Genomic DNA, 13840 nt, shown 5'->3' on the forward strand with positions numbered 1-13840 from the left:
GGATAAGAACCACTGGTTTAGACGCTACTAGGGACTAAGCACAGAGTGATAGGCTGGCTTTGAGTTCCAATGCCACACCACAGTTTCTGTTGGTGAAAAGCTGCATACCAGTCTAGTTGGAGAACAGGAGGGTCTCCTAATCACAGCAGATCTTGTCTTCTGGTCTCTGACACCAAGACTAACGTGTGATCAGGGGCCGACTGACCATTTGGAAACTCGGGCACTGCCCGAGGGCCTGGGGTCAGTAGGGTTCCCCATGAGATGCCCCTGGTACCTTTTTCATAGGCTTTTTTGAGTTTGGGCAAGGACAAAAGGGCCCATGATCCCCTAATTGCCCGGGGGCCCCATGAGTTGCAAGTCCGCCCCTGCGTGTGATCATCCTCAGGGAACCCTGCAACTGGACTTTGCTGCAACATTCATGTGGAGTTATCTCTATGATCTATACCTGGGTGTATGTGCACAATTACATTAGGACACCCATCAGGCCCTTTGCTGACAATACCTGCTTGTACATTGGATATATGTACTGTTATTAATTTTTTCTCAGATAAAGTTTGTATTATTTGTATACTGGGGTATATCTATACAGTGAAGGAAATAAGTATTTGATCCCCTGCTGATTTTGAATGTTTGCCCACTCACAAAGAAATGATCAGGCTAAAAATCGAATGTTAGGTGTATTGTAACACTGAGAGACAGAATAGCAACAAAAAATTCAAAAGAAATGCATGTCTAACAAATGATGACTGATCACAAGTTTGAGTGAATAAACCCCCGTGTCTCTTCTGCAGTAAAGCTTGTGACATGCCCGTTTGCGGCTGTACGCTTAGCTCCGCTGGGTGCACAATTTTGGCAACGACGAGAAGACTGAACTCCTGTACATGCAGCCAATTAAATCAGCCGAAGATCGGTACCCAGAAACCGGCCGGCAGCAGCCAGAGGGGATCTCCGGGACATCACAGTGCTGGAGTGGAACTAAGCATAGTTCCGCTTTAACTCATAGCATGCCAGCACATTTTACAGATTGGCTGAATTCCTGGGATTCAGCTTTAAACCTAAAATATAAAAAAGCTGCCTAGAAGGATTTTTATGTCAAAAGAGATCCTATTTTAGTTTCTGTGAGATCAGCACTGGGTCTCTGCATTCCTCTATGCAATGCAGGCAGATCATGGCTGGTGGGAGGGGCTAGCAGGGTGCTGCACATAGCTTCCTGTAAACCTCACATCAGCTTGCCTCAGTAGTTCTTTCAAAAGGCATGAAGCAAGCAGTGAGCTAATTATTGGAGTTATGCAAATCAGAAAATCCCTTGATGGATGAGTGTCAATGTGGAGAAGTGAGCGTTCCTAGGCAGGCTGCCAAGCAACTGGCATTTTCAGAAGCTGGTCATCAATGGCAGTCTACATTTTATACGCAGTGCAGGCTCCTCGTGGCAGACTGGAACCAAGGTAATGGGAGTAGTTAAGTACCACTTTGTGTATAACTCCAAAGACATGCTGGTAGTGAATTGGCTCCTGTCTAAATTGTCCCTAGTATGTATGTATGAATGTGAGTTAGGGACCTTAGATTGTACGCCCCTTGAGGGTTAGGGACTGATGTGAATGTACAATATATATGTAAAGCGCTGTGTAAATTGGCGGTGCTATATAAGTACCTGAAATAAATAATAAATAAATAAGTAGGAAGCAGATTCTGCATTTTCATGAAGGAATACAGCTTCTTGGACATATAAAATGACAAACTAAACATGAACATATATTGATAACCTTGTTTACATTAACCCCCCTGGCGGTATTCCCGAGTGTAAGTCGGGGTAAAGTTTCTGTACCAAAAGCGGTAACCCCTCCGAGCTACACTCGGGCTTACCATGAGGCGCTGTATAGGGAGTCCCTGCAGAGCTTACCTTGTCCTTCGCTCCCACGATGTGTACTCTGCAGCGTCCCTGGCCATCTCCTCCGGCTGATGCCGGCATCCGGCTTCTGTGTTCCGGTCCCTGTGACGCCGGCGGCGGCGGGAAATTTGAAAATTTTAAAAAAATGTCATTTTTTTCAAAACTAATTTTACATAGTAAAACATTGCTGTTTCAAACCATTTCACATACATTTGTCCCGAGTGCTTTGTCCTGTCCCCTGTCTGCATTTTTACTGTTCTTTCTGCCTGGAAACTGAGAAACGTCCATGGCGTCCAAAAAGCGTCCCTTTAGGTCAAAAGCGGTTTTAGACCGGCTAGAGAACAGCGATAGTAAATCAGAACCACTTGCAGAATTGAGTGATAATGATTCGTGGGAAATTCGTCATCAGACACTGAAAACGATTCTGCGACTTTGCTCAGCGATGTGTGAACTTGGCGCTATATTTCAAATTTCAGTGTTTTTGGTTTGATTATATTATTGAATTAAATTTATTATTATTATATTATTATTTTTTATGATTATTTATTAAATTATAATTTATGATTTCGTGTTTCAAATTTTATCATATCCGGGATGTTTACTAGACTCTTGTTCGGACAGATTTCACTGAGTTATTCCTAAAAATTACAGCCTACAATAAAAAAACGACATATTTCCATGCAAAATAATGGTACCGCTTTCAGCACCAAAAATCGGAAATAATCATACCGCCAGGGAGGTTAATAACTTTAAATATGTATATATAGAAAAGGCAAAAACCTGTCCTATTTATTATTCATTATTAATTGCAAAACAATGATTCGGTAATCATCAAATGTCTCATGTTCACTTTTTGGCTTGTTCCCTAATTAAACATTAGGGGGCGCTGATCCGAAACTGCGCTCAGGTACAGAGAGGTGGGTGTTAGGATCACAAAACATATGCCGTCAGCTTACTAATGAATCCCCTACAGCTGTTACACCCCTCCTCTTCTTTCCTCCATCTCCGTATCCTGCTCATTGTTCCCCCTCCATCTCTATCACCTCCATTCTTTTACCTTCTATTCCCTTATTTTATCCTAGCCCCAGATATCTTCCATTAGCCATCTATAAGTTATTCCCCATCACTCTCCTCTCCAACCTCTATTCACCCGCTTTTCCTTCTCCACCCCAATTTTTTCATCTTCCCTCTCCCTATCCTTCATCTCCCTCTTCTCCATCCCTCGTTCCCGCTCGTTATCCTCGCAGCCTCTATTCCGGGAGGGAAGTGGAATGGCGGCCAGCTGTCTCTGCTCCCCCTGAGCTGATACCCCGGAGCGTGATAGGGAGGGAATATCTGGAACATGTCAGCAGGTCTGTAATAAGATGGTGGGCTGAAGAGGGAACGCTAATTATAAGGAGAATCACATCTCACCGATACAAAAACTGCATCAATAATGAGTCAGAATCCACACATTCTTCATGATATCACACATCTCTTATAATGATAACAACAGTAACCCAGCTCCGTCTTATTACCCATGTAGCATCATGTTACAATAACCCGGCTCCTGAGTGTCTTATTCCCCCTGTAATATCTTATTACAGTAACCCGGCTCCCGAGTGTCTTATTACCCTGTAATATCTTATTACGGTAACCCGGCTCCCGAGTGTCTTATTCCCCCTGTAATATCTTATTACAATAACCCGGCTCCCGAGTGTCTTATTACCCTGTAATATCTTATTACAGTAACCCGGCTCCCGAGTGTCTTATTCCCCCTGTAATATCTTATTACAGTAACCCGGCTCCTGAGTGTCTTATTCCCCCTGTAATATCTTATTACAGTAACCCGGCTCCCGAGTGTCTTATTCCCCCTGTAATATCTTATTACGGTAACCCGGCTCCCAAGTGTCTTATTACCCCCGTAATATCTTATTACAGTAACCCGGCTCCTGAGTGTCTTATTACCCTGTAATATCTTATTACAGTAACCCGGCTCCTGAGTGTCTTATTACCCCTGTAATATCTTATTACGGTAACCCGGCTCCTGAGTGTCTTATTCCCCCTGTAATATCTTATTACGGTAACCCGACTCCTGAGTGTCTTATTCCCCCTGTAATATCTTATTACGGTAACCCGGCTCCTGAGTGTCTTATTCCCCCTGTAATATCTTATTACAGTAACCCGGCTCCCGAGTGTCTTATTCCCCCTGTAATATCTTATTACGGTAACCCGGCTCCCGAGTGTCTTATTCCCCCTGTAATATCTTATTACGGTAACCCGGCTCCCGAGTGTCTTATTACCCTGTAATATCTTATTACGGTAACCCGGCTTCTGAGTGTCTTATTCCCCCTGTAATATCTTATTACGGTAACCCGGCTCCCGAGTGTCTTATTCCCCTGTAATATCTTATTACAGTAACCCGGCTCCCGAGTGTCTTATTCCCCTGTAATATCTTATTACGGTAACCCGGCTCCCGAGTGTCTTATTACCCCCATAATATCTTATTACGGTAACCCGGCTCCTGAGTGTCTTATTCCCCTGTAATATCTTATTACGGTAACCCGGCTCCCGAGTGTCTTATTCCCCTGTAATATCTTATTACTGTAAGCCGGCTCCCGAGTGTCTTATTACCCCTGTAATATCTTATTACTGTAACCCAGCTCCCGAGTGTCTTATTCCCCCTGTAATATCTTATTACGGTAACCCGGCTTCTGAGTGTCTTATTACCCTGTAATATCTTATTACGGTAACCCGGCTCCCGAGTGTCTTATTCCCCCTGTAATATCTTATTACAGTAACCCGGCTCCCGAGTGCCTTATTACCCTGTAATATCTTATTACAGTAACCCGGCTCCTGAGTGTCTTATTCCCCCTGTAATATCTTATTACGGTAACCCGGCTCCCGAGTGTCTTATTCCCCTGTAATATCTTATTACAGTAACCCGGCTCCCGAGTGTCTTATTACCCTGTAATATCTTATTACAGTAACCCGGCTCCTGAGTGTCTTATTACCCCTGTAATATCTTATTACGGTAACCCGGCTCCTGAGTGTCTTATTCCCCCTGTAATATCTTATTACGGTAACCCGGCTCCCGAGTGTCTTATTCCCCTGTAATATCTTATTACTGTAACCCGGCTCCCGAGTGTCTTATTCCCCCTGTAATATCTTATTACGGTAACCCGGCTTCTGAGTGTCTTATTACCCTGTAATATCTTATTACAGTAACCCGGCTCCCGAGTGTCTAATTCCCCCTGTAATATCTTATTACAGTAACCCGGCTCCCGAGTGTCTTATTACCCTGTAATATCTTATTACAGTAACCCGGCTCCTGAGTGTCTTATTCCCCCTGTAATATCTTATTACAGTAACCCGGCTCCTGAGTGTCCTATTACCCTGTAATATCTTATTACAGTAACCCGGCTCCTGAGTGTCTTATTCCCCCTGTAATATCTTATTACGGTAACCCAGGTCCCGAGTGTCTTATTCCCCTGTAATATCTTATTACGGTAACCCGCCTCCCGAGTATCCTATTCCCCCTGTAATATCTTATTACGGTAACCCGGCTCCCGAGTGTCTTATTCCCCCTGTAATATCTTATTACGGTAACCCGGCTCCTGAGTGTCTTATTCCCCTGTAATATCTTATTACGGTAACCTGGCTCCTGAGTGTCTTATTCCCCCTGTAATATCTTATTACGGTAACCCGGCTCCCGAGTGTCTTATTCCCCCTGTAATATCTTATTACGGTAACCCAGCTCCCGAGTGTCTTATTCCCCTGTAATATCTTATTACGGTAACCCGGCTCCCGAGTGTCTTATTCCCCTGTAATATCTTATTACGGTAACCCGGCTCCTGAGTGTCTTATTCCCCCTGTAATATCTTATTACAGTAACCCGGCTCCCGAGTGTCTTATTCCACCCGTAATATCATATTACGGTAACCCGGCTCCCGAGTGTCTTATTCCCCCCGTAATATCTTATTACGGTAACCCGGCTCCCGAGTGTCTTATTCCCCCCGTAATATCTTATTACAGTAACCCGGCTCCCGAGTGTCTTATTCCCCCTGTAATATCTTATTACAGTAACCCGGCTCCCGAGTGTCTTATTCCCCTGTAATATCTTATTACAGTAACCCGTCTCCTGAGTGTCTTATTACCCCTGTAATATCTTATTACGGTAACCCGTCTCCTGAGTGTCTTATTACCCCTGTAATATCTTATTACGGTAACCCGGCTCCTGAGTGTCTTATTACCCCTGTAATATCTTATTACAGTAACCCGTCTCCTGAGTGTCTTATTACCCCTGTAATATCTTATTACAGTAACCCGGCTCCCGAGTGTCTTATTCCCCCTGTAATATCTTATTACAGTAACCCGTCTCCTGAGTGTCTTATTCCCCCTGTAATATCTTATTACGGTAACCCGGCTCCCGAGTGTCTTATTACCCTGTAATATCTTATTACGGTAACCCGGCTTCTGAGTGTCTTATTCCCCCTGTAATATCTTATTACGGTAACCCGGCTCCCGAGTGTCTTATTCCCCTGTAATATCTTATTACAGTAACCCGGCTCCCGAGTGTCTGATTCCCCTGTAATATCTTATTACGGTAACCCGGCTCCCGAGTGTCTTATTACCCCCGTAATATCTTATTACGGTAACCCGGCTCCTGAGTGTCTTATTCCCCTGTAATATCTTATTACTGTAAGCCGGCTCCCGAGTGTCTTATTACCCCTGTAATATCTTATTACTGTAACCCAGCTCCCGAGTGTCTTATTCCCCCTGTAATATCTTATTACGGTAACCCGGCTTCTGAGTGTCTTATTACCCTGTAATATCTTATTACAGTAACCCGGCTCCCGAGTGTCTTATTCCCCCTGTAATATCTTATTACAGTAACCCGGCTCCCGAGTGTCTTATTACCCTGTAATATCTTATTACAGTAACCCGGCTCCTGAGTGTCTTATTCCCCCTGTAATATCTTATTACGGTAACCCGGCTCCCGAGTGTCTTATTCCCCCTGTAATATCTTATTACGGTAACCCGGCTCCCGAGTGTCTTATTCCCCCTGTAATATCTTATTACGGTAACCCGGCTCCCGAGTGTCTTATTACCCTGTAATATCTTATTACGGTAACCCGGCTTCTGAGTGTCTTATTCCCCCTGTAATATCTTATTACGGTAACCCGGCTCCCGAGTGTCTTATTCCCCTGTAATATCTTATTACGGTAACCCGGCTCCTGAGTGTCTTATTCCCCTGTAATATCTTATTACAGTAACCCGGCTCCCGAGTGTCTTATTCCCCTGTAATATCTTATTACGGTAACCCGGCTCCCGAGTGTCTTATTACCCCCGTAATATCTTATTACGGTAACCCGGCTCCTGAGTGTCTTATTCCCCTGTAATATCTTATTACGGTAACCCGGCTCCTGAGTGTCTTATTCCCCTGTAATATCTTATTACGGTAACCCGGCTCCCGAGTGTCTTATTCCCCTGTAATATCTTATTACTGTAAGCCGGCTCCCGAGTGTCTTATTACCCCTGTAATATCTTATTACTGTAACCCGGCTTCTGAGTGTCTTATTACCCTGTAATATCTTATTACAGTAACCCGGCTCCCGAGTGTCTTATTCCCCCTGTAATATCTTATTACAGTAACCCGGCTCCTGAGTGTCTTATTCCCCTGTAATATCTTATTACGGTAACCCGGCTCCCGAGTGTCTTATTCCCCTGTAATATCTTATTACAGTAACCCGGCTTCTGAGTGTCTTATTACCCTGTAATATCTTATTACAGTAACCCGGCTCCCGAGTGTCTTATTCCCCCTGTAATATCTTATTACAGTAACCCGGCTCCCGAGTGTCTTATTACCCTGTAATATCTTATTACGGTAACCCGGCTCCTGAGTGTCTTATTCCCCCTGTAATATCTTATTACAGTAACCCGGCTCCTGAGTGTCCTATTACCCTGTAATATCTTATTACAGTAACCCGGCTCCTGAGTGTCTTATTCCCCCTGTAATATCTTATTACGGTAACCCGGCTCCCGAGTGTCTTATTCCCCCTGTAATATCTTATTACAGTAACCCGTCTCCTGAGTGTCTTATTACCCCTGTAATATCTTATTACAGTAACCCGGCTCCCGAGTGTCTTATTCCCCCTGTAATATCTTATTACAGTAACCCGTCTCCTGAGTGTCTTATTACCCCTGTAATATCTTATTACAGTAACCCGGCTCCCGAGTGTCTTATTCCCCTGTAATATCTTATTACAGTAACCCGGCTCCCGAGTGTCTTATTCCCCTGTAATATCTTATTACGGTAACCCGGCTCCCGAGTGTCTTATTCCCCTGTAATATCTTATTACGGTAACCCGGCTCCCGAGTGTCTTATTCCCCCTGTAATATCTTATTACGGTAACCCGGCTCCCGAGTGTCTTATTACCCCTGTAATATCTTATTACGGTAACCCGGCTCCCGAGTGTCTTATTACCCCTGTAATATCTTATTACAGTAACCCGGCTCCTGAGTGTCTTATTCCCCCTGTAATATCTTATTACAGTAACCCGGCTCCCGAGTGTCTTATTACCCCTGTAATATCTTATTACAGTAACCCGGCTCCCGAGTGTCTTATTACCCCTGTAATATCTTATTACAGTAACCCGGCTCCTGAGTGTCTTATTCCCCCTGTAATATCTTATTACAGTAACCCGGCTCCTGAGTGTCTTATTCCCCCTGTAATATCTTATTACAGTAACCCGGCTCCTGAGTGTCTTATTCCCCCTGTAATATCTTATTACGGTAACCCGGCTCCCGAGTGTCTTATTACCCCTGTAATATCTCCTAATATCCCGGCTCCTGAGTGTCTTATTACCCCTGTAATATCTTATTACGGTAACCCGGCTCCCGAGTGTCTTATTACCCTGTAATATCTTATTACGGTAACCCGGCTCCCGAGTGTCTTATTACCCCTGTAATATCTCCTAATATCCCGGCTCCTGAGTGTCTTATTCCCCCTGTAATATCTTATTACGGTAACCCGGCTCCCGAGTGTCTTATTCCCCCTGTAATATCTTATTACAGTAACCCGGCTCCTGAGTGTCTTATTACCCCTGTAATATCTTATTACAGTAACCCGGTTCCGAGTGTCTTATTCCCCTGTAATATCTTATTACAGTAACCCGGCTCCCGAGTGTCTTATTCCCCCTGTAATATCTTATTACAGTAACCCGGCTCCTGAGTGTCTTATTCCCCCTGTAATATCTTATTACAGTAACCTGGATCCTGAGACTCTCATTACAGTAGCCAATATGACTCTGCAATGTCTTACTATAAGATAAGCATGCCCAATGAAATTGTAGTATGATAACATGTATTGGTCAGGTCATTGAGAGTATCATTGATACTCTCAGCAATGTTATATTTTGTATTGTGTTGTGCTGTGCGTTGTATAGAGGGTAATAGACTTATATTATGATCAGGATACCGGAGCAGTTATGTTGGAGGTGTTTCAGTCCCTATGACTGTTTTTAATCCAGAATAGGAGGTACAGAGATCTCTATACATTGGCTGTCCCATAGGTGCTCAGCTTTATCAATTAACAATTTTAAGATGTAATATTTGTCTAGAGAGAAATTGATTTAATTTTCTAGTTTTGCTTATTAGTTTCTTGCAGAAGGTGAGTGCGTAAGCCTAGAAGTGACAATGAAGAAGCAGAAGCAGAAGCTCAAAGGTGTGATATATATTGTAGCTTTTAAAACTAAGGATATTTTTATAGTTCTGTTGGAAACATTAGGGGAGGATTCCCCTTTAGGCCTCATTCACACTTGCGTATGGGGCCAACAAAGATTTCCCGTGGTAGACTCAGCGGGGTTTCCTGCGAACAACTATGGGTGGGAAGCCCCATTAAAAGAAATGGGAGGCTGACAGCACCTGCAACTACTCATGGCTCTTTGCGTATCATCAAATGTGCAACGATTACCTGCGGATGATTGGCCCTGGGCACAGGCTCTCTTTCTTCGGGGGCCAACTACAATTTCCCACTGGAGACTCTGTGGAGATTTTTTTCACAGCTGCAGGTGGAAAGCCCCATTCAAGGCAGTGGGAATCTGACAGCACCCTCAGTCATTTGCCTGTTCGCAGGAAATTGAACATGCAGAAATTACCTGCAGATGATCAGCCTGAATGCAGACAGTCTTTCAATCAGACAGGATGACTTTGTACACCATAAAAACAGCAGCTAATTACAGTCTACCAGAACAACTGGCATAGGTTTCTGCCTGTTGGATCCAAAATTTCCAGACATCTTAATAAGAGAGTATCAGGAACATCTCACAGGACAATTTTGCAGTTTGAAGCATATGCAGAAAAATTGCTGAAACAGTTGTATGAAAAATTGGATGAAACATGGGAACACTACTTTAATCCAGAACCTATGTAATAGAGGTATGCTGGATTATCCACTATGATGAAGGCAACATCTGTCATTTCTGTGGTGGCAACATATTGGGATATGGAGGGGGGATCATGACTGTGAGTCACCATAGGATTGACCAAGCAATCACTGCATATACTGTGCAAGTCTGGTAGTGAAAAGTCTATATAATTTAATAAACACCAAGGAGAGTTAACCTATGCAGTGTTCATTCACCAAGAAAGCATGCCAAGCCACACAGCAATTTCTTGCCATGCCTGACTATCTATTAATATAAATATGAACTGTTTCAACACTTGTTTACGTGATCTTACCCCTTGACCTTTAAAAAGATAGCACCTTTGGTAAATCATTTTGTTCGAAGACAATAGGATCCCCACGGCATCTCTGAAAATATTTTCTGGTCCTTTAAGGGGATTATGTAGAAAGTAACGGCACCATATTTTTTTGGATCATCCATTTATAAAGACAGAAAGATTGTATGGAACAACAAGAATTGTTTTATGACAAAGTCTACTGGTCAGCACATGTTACTGAGAATAATACAAAGTATAATAGAATTACATTAGTTACTGTATGCCCAAGTGTTGGGTCATGCTTGAGGTACAGTGACCTATGTCCTTCAGAGTGTAGGAGAACTATATTATGTCTAGTAATCGGTTGGTGTTGAAGGAGAGCTGGTACAGATTACAAAAGAATTGTATTCATGGACAGTGGTTAGGTTGTCTTAAAGCAGTGGTTCTCAACCTTCCTAATGCCGTGACCCTTTAATACAGTTCCTCATGTTGTGGTGACCCCCAACCATCAAATTATTTACCCAGCAATTATAATTCATGAGTGTCGTTTTACCTCCAATACTGCTGCTTTCAATACAGTAGCTGCTTTTAACAGAGTAGCTGCTTTCAATACAGCAGCTGCTTTCTACACAGTAGCTGCTCTTTACACATCGGAAATATGTGTTTTCTGATGGTCTTAGGGGACCCCTGTGAAAGGGTCGTTCGACCCCCAAAGGGGTCGCGATCCACAGGTTGAGAACCACTGTGTTAAAGGTATAGTATAGTAGGGTGTGTAGCACCCTCCTCTAGTTAAAAATCAAAAGGTTCCTCCTGCGCTGTTATGGACCCCAACCCTACCCTACAGCTGCTAACACTCAAACTGATACCAAAACAGTGCAATAAATAAATAAAAAATAGTGTAGCGCTACTAAACTAGATGACCATAGTTATTAATTCCTAAACTAATCAAACCTTAACGTGATTAGTGATAAACAATAAAAATAAATATTAATCTATGTATAATTGTGACGCAACCTCAAGTGACAGGGTCATTTTAGTGCCCTAAACAAGTGCCAACACATTATTAAACATAATTACTATAAAAAATTAAAAATTAATGAATACCGTGATAGATGCCACTTCAAATCTCAAAATAAGTCCAATAGTTGAAGAAGTAAGTGATGTCACATATACATGCAATGTGCAAAATGGTGCTCAATCGTGTAAGTGCCAGCACACTTTTCCATTCCAGCTGCAGTGCCTCCTCACTTCCTTTCTGCAACCCCTAAGGGCCAGAATGCCTTCAGGATCACCCTGGATCCTCAACAGAACCAACTGGTAGCTCTCCTTCCCAAACTGTTTCTTCCAAATTTCTCCTCTGTGTCCTTCAGGACCCTCTAAACAGGTATTCTGTGAAATATTTTCTGGTCCTTTATGGGGATTATGTAGAAAGTAACGGCACCATATTTTTTTGGATCATCCATTTATAAAGACAGAAAGATTTTATGGAACAACCAGATCTGTTTTATGACAAAATCTACTGGTCAGCACATGTTACTGAGAATAATACAAAGTATAATAGAATTACATTAGTTACTGTATGCCCAAGTGTTGGATCATGCTTCAGGTACAGTGACCTATGTCCTTCAGAGTGTAGGAGAACTATATTATGTCTAGCAATTGGTTGATGTTGAAGGAGAGCTGGTACAGATTACAAAAGAATTCTATTCATGGACAGTGGTTAGGTCGTGTTAAAGGTATAGTATAGTAGGGTGTGTAGCACCCTCCTCTAGTTAGGCTGCTAGGCTACATTTATTTTTTTACAGCAGCGATGGATTTTTTTTTACTCTTGTTTCTTGAGCTGGGTGTTTGATTTCTCTCACTTGATTCTGGATGAAGCTTCCAGAATATAGGGCAGTGAGATTCAAATAGCCAGAGTGAATGGGTGGCTGGGTAGGTGATAAATGTTCAGAAGGCCTGGACAGAGTGTTCTTTCCACTCCAGGGAGGGTTCCTGTTCTCCTGGGGCTTCTGCCCCTAGGAGATAGCTTCTGAGACAAGAAATTGCAGTCTGGGCCTTGGAGGACCCAGAGGAAATTGCTAAAGGATATTTTTTGAAGGGCACTGTACTGAAGTCCTGGTCTGGACAAGGATCCGTTGTCTACCTGTAAATGCTGAGAGGCAGTCAGCTCATGGGACATTTTGAGTAAAGACCTTGCTGTGAATTGTTGAGTATGCAATTGCTAGAAAGGAACTAAGTGCCAGAAGATGCTATATGGACTGAGACTGCTCTTATAGAGTCCCAGATATACTGGCCATTCCCTGTTACCTCCAGGAAAGGCTACTTAGAGCAAGATTAGTGAGAAGCTGTCCTCCTGTTATTTCTGCTATTATCGTTTTCGAGTATCCTGTGACCCAAAACCCCCCCCTCCTGGTAAAGTTCTTCAGCAATAAATAGTAAAAAATAGACATCCCCTAGACGGAGCTATTATTGTTGGTGTGTGTGAGACTGTGGTTGTGACTGGCAGCCTCTGTACCATTCTGGAAGACCTGGGTATCTCCTCAGCTGGCCCCTACAAGTGTAGAAGAATACTGTTGTAGTAATGTCCAGTGGTCCAGTTATGTTGGGATTCTAGTGATTTAGAATGTGTTGATGATATGTCTAGAAGTGTAATACAATCACTGCTAATAGTTTGCTTGTGTTTGAATTAGGTGTTTTATGTAGTATGAAATACTTTAGAGCTGCCTTTTTTTATTATTATTATTATTATTATTATTATTATACAGGATTTATATAGCACCAACAGTTTGCTCAGCACTTTAAAATATAACAGGAGACAATACAGCAACAATACAGTTCAATACAAGAGGGTTAGGAGGGCCCTGATCCTTGGAGCTTACAATCTAAGAGGGAGGGGCTATAGTACAAAAGGTAGTAACTGTGGAGGATGGACTGGTAGGAGGAGTAGAAGATTCCATTATTAGCTGAGGGCAAGATAGACTTCCCTGGGGAGATAGGTTTTCAGAGTTTGTCTAAAAGTGAGCAGAGTAGGTGATAGTCTGATGAATTGGGGTAGAGAGATCCAGAGGATGGGGGGAGCTCTGGAGAAGTCCTGGAATCGAGCATGGGAGGAGGAGACGAGGGAGCTAGAGAGCGGGAGGTCGTGCGAGGAGCAGAGCGTACGGTTTGGGTGATATTTGGAGACAAGATCGGTGATGTAATTTGGGGAAGAGCTATAAATGGCTTTATATGTTATTGTTAATGTTTTGA

At 42.9% G+C, this 13840-nt stretch overlaps 1 protein-coding gene across 2 annotated transcripts in view; it reads left to right on the forward strand.

Moving 5' to 3' along the window:
* Nucleotides 1-2862: 2862 nt before the first annotated feature.
* Nucleotides 2863-13840, forward strand: part of PLPPR2 (phospholipid phosphatase related 2) — a 53914-nt gene continuing 42936 nt past the window's right edge. For both annotated transcript variants that reach the window (XM_089688835.1, XM_089688834.1), the window contains exons 1-2: nucleotides 2863-3240; nucleotides 9527-9593. In XM_089688835.1, the coding sequence (XP_089544961.1) occupies nucleotides 9566-9593 (28 nt within the window). In that variant the 5' untranslated portion in view covers nucleotides 2863-3240; nucleotides 9527-9565. The remainder of the gene's footprint in view (nucleotides 3241-9526; nucleotides 9594-13840) is intronic.

The sequence above is a fragment of the Staurois parvus genome, unplaced genomic scaffold (genome assembly GCF_062004578.1).
Source record: "Staurois parvus isolate SC_StPar_1 unplaced genomic scaffold, SC_StPar_1.0 ptg000456l, whole genome shotgun sequence".
Taxonomy (NCBI): Eukaryota; Metazoa; Chordata; class Amphibia; order Anura; family Ranidae; genus Staurois; species Staurois parvus.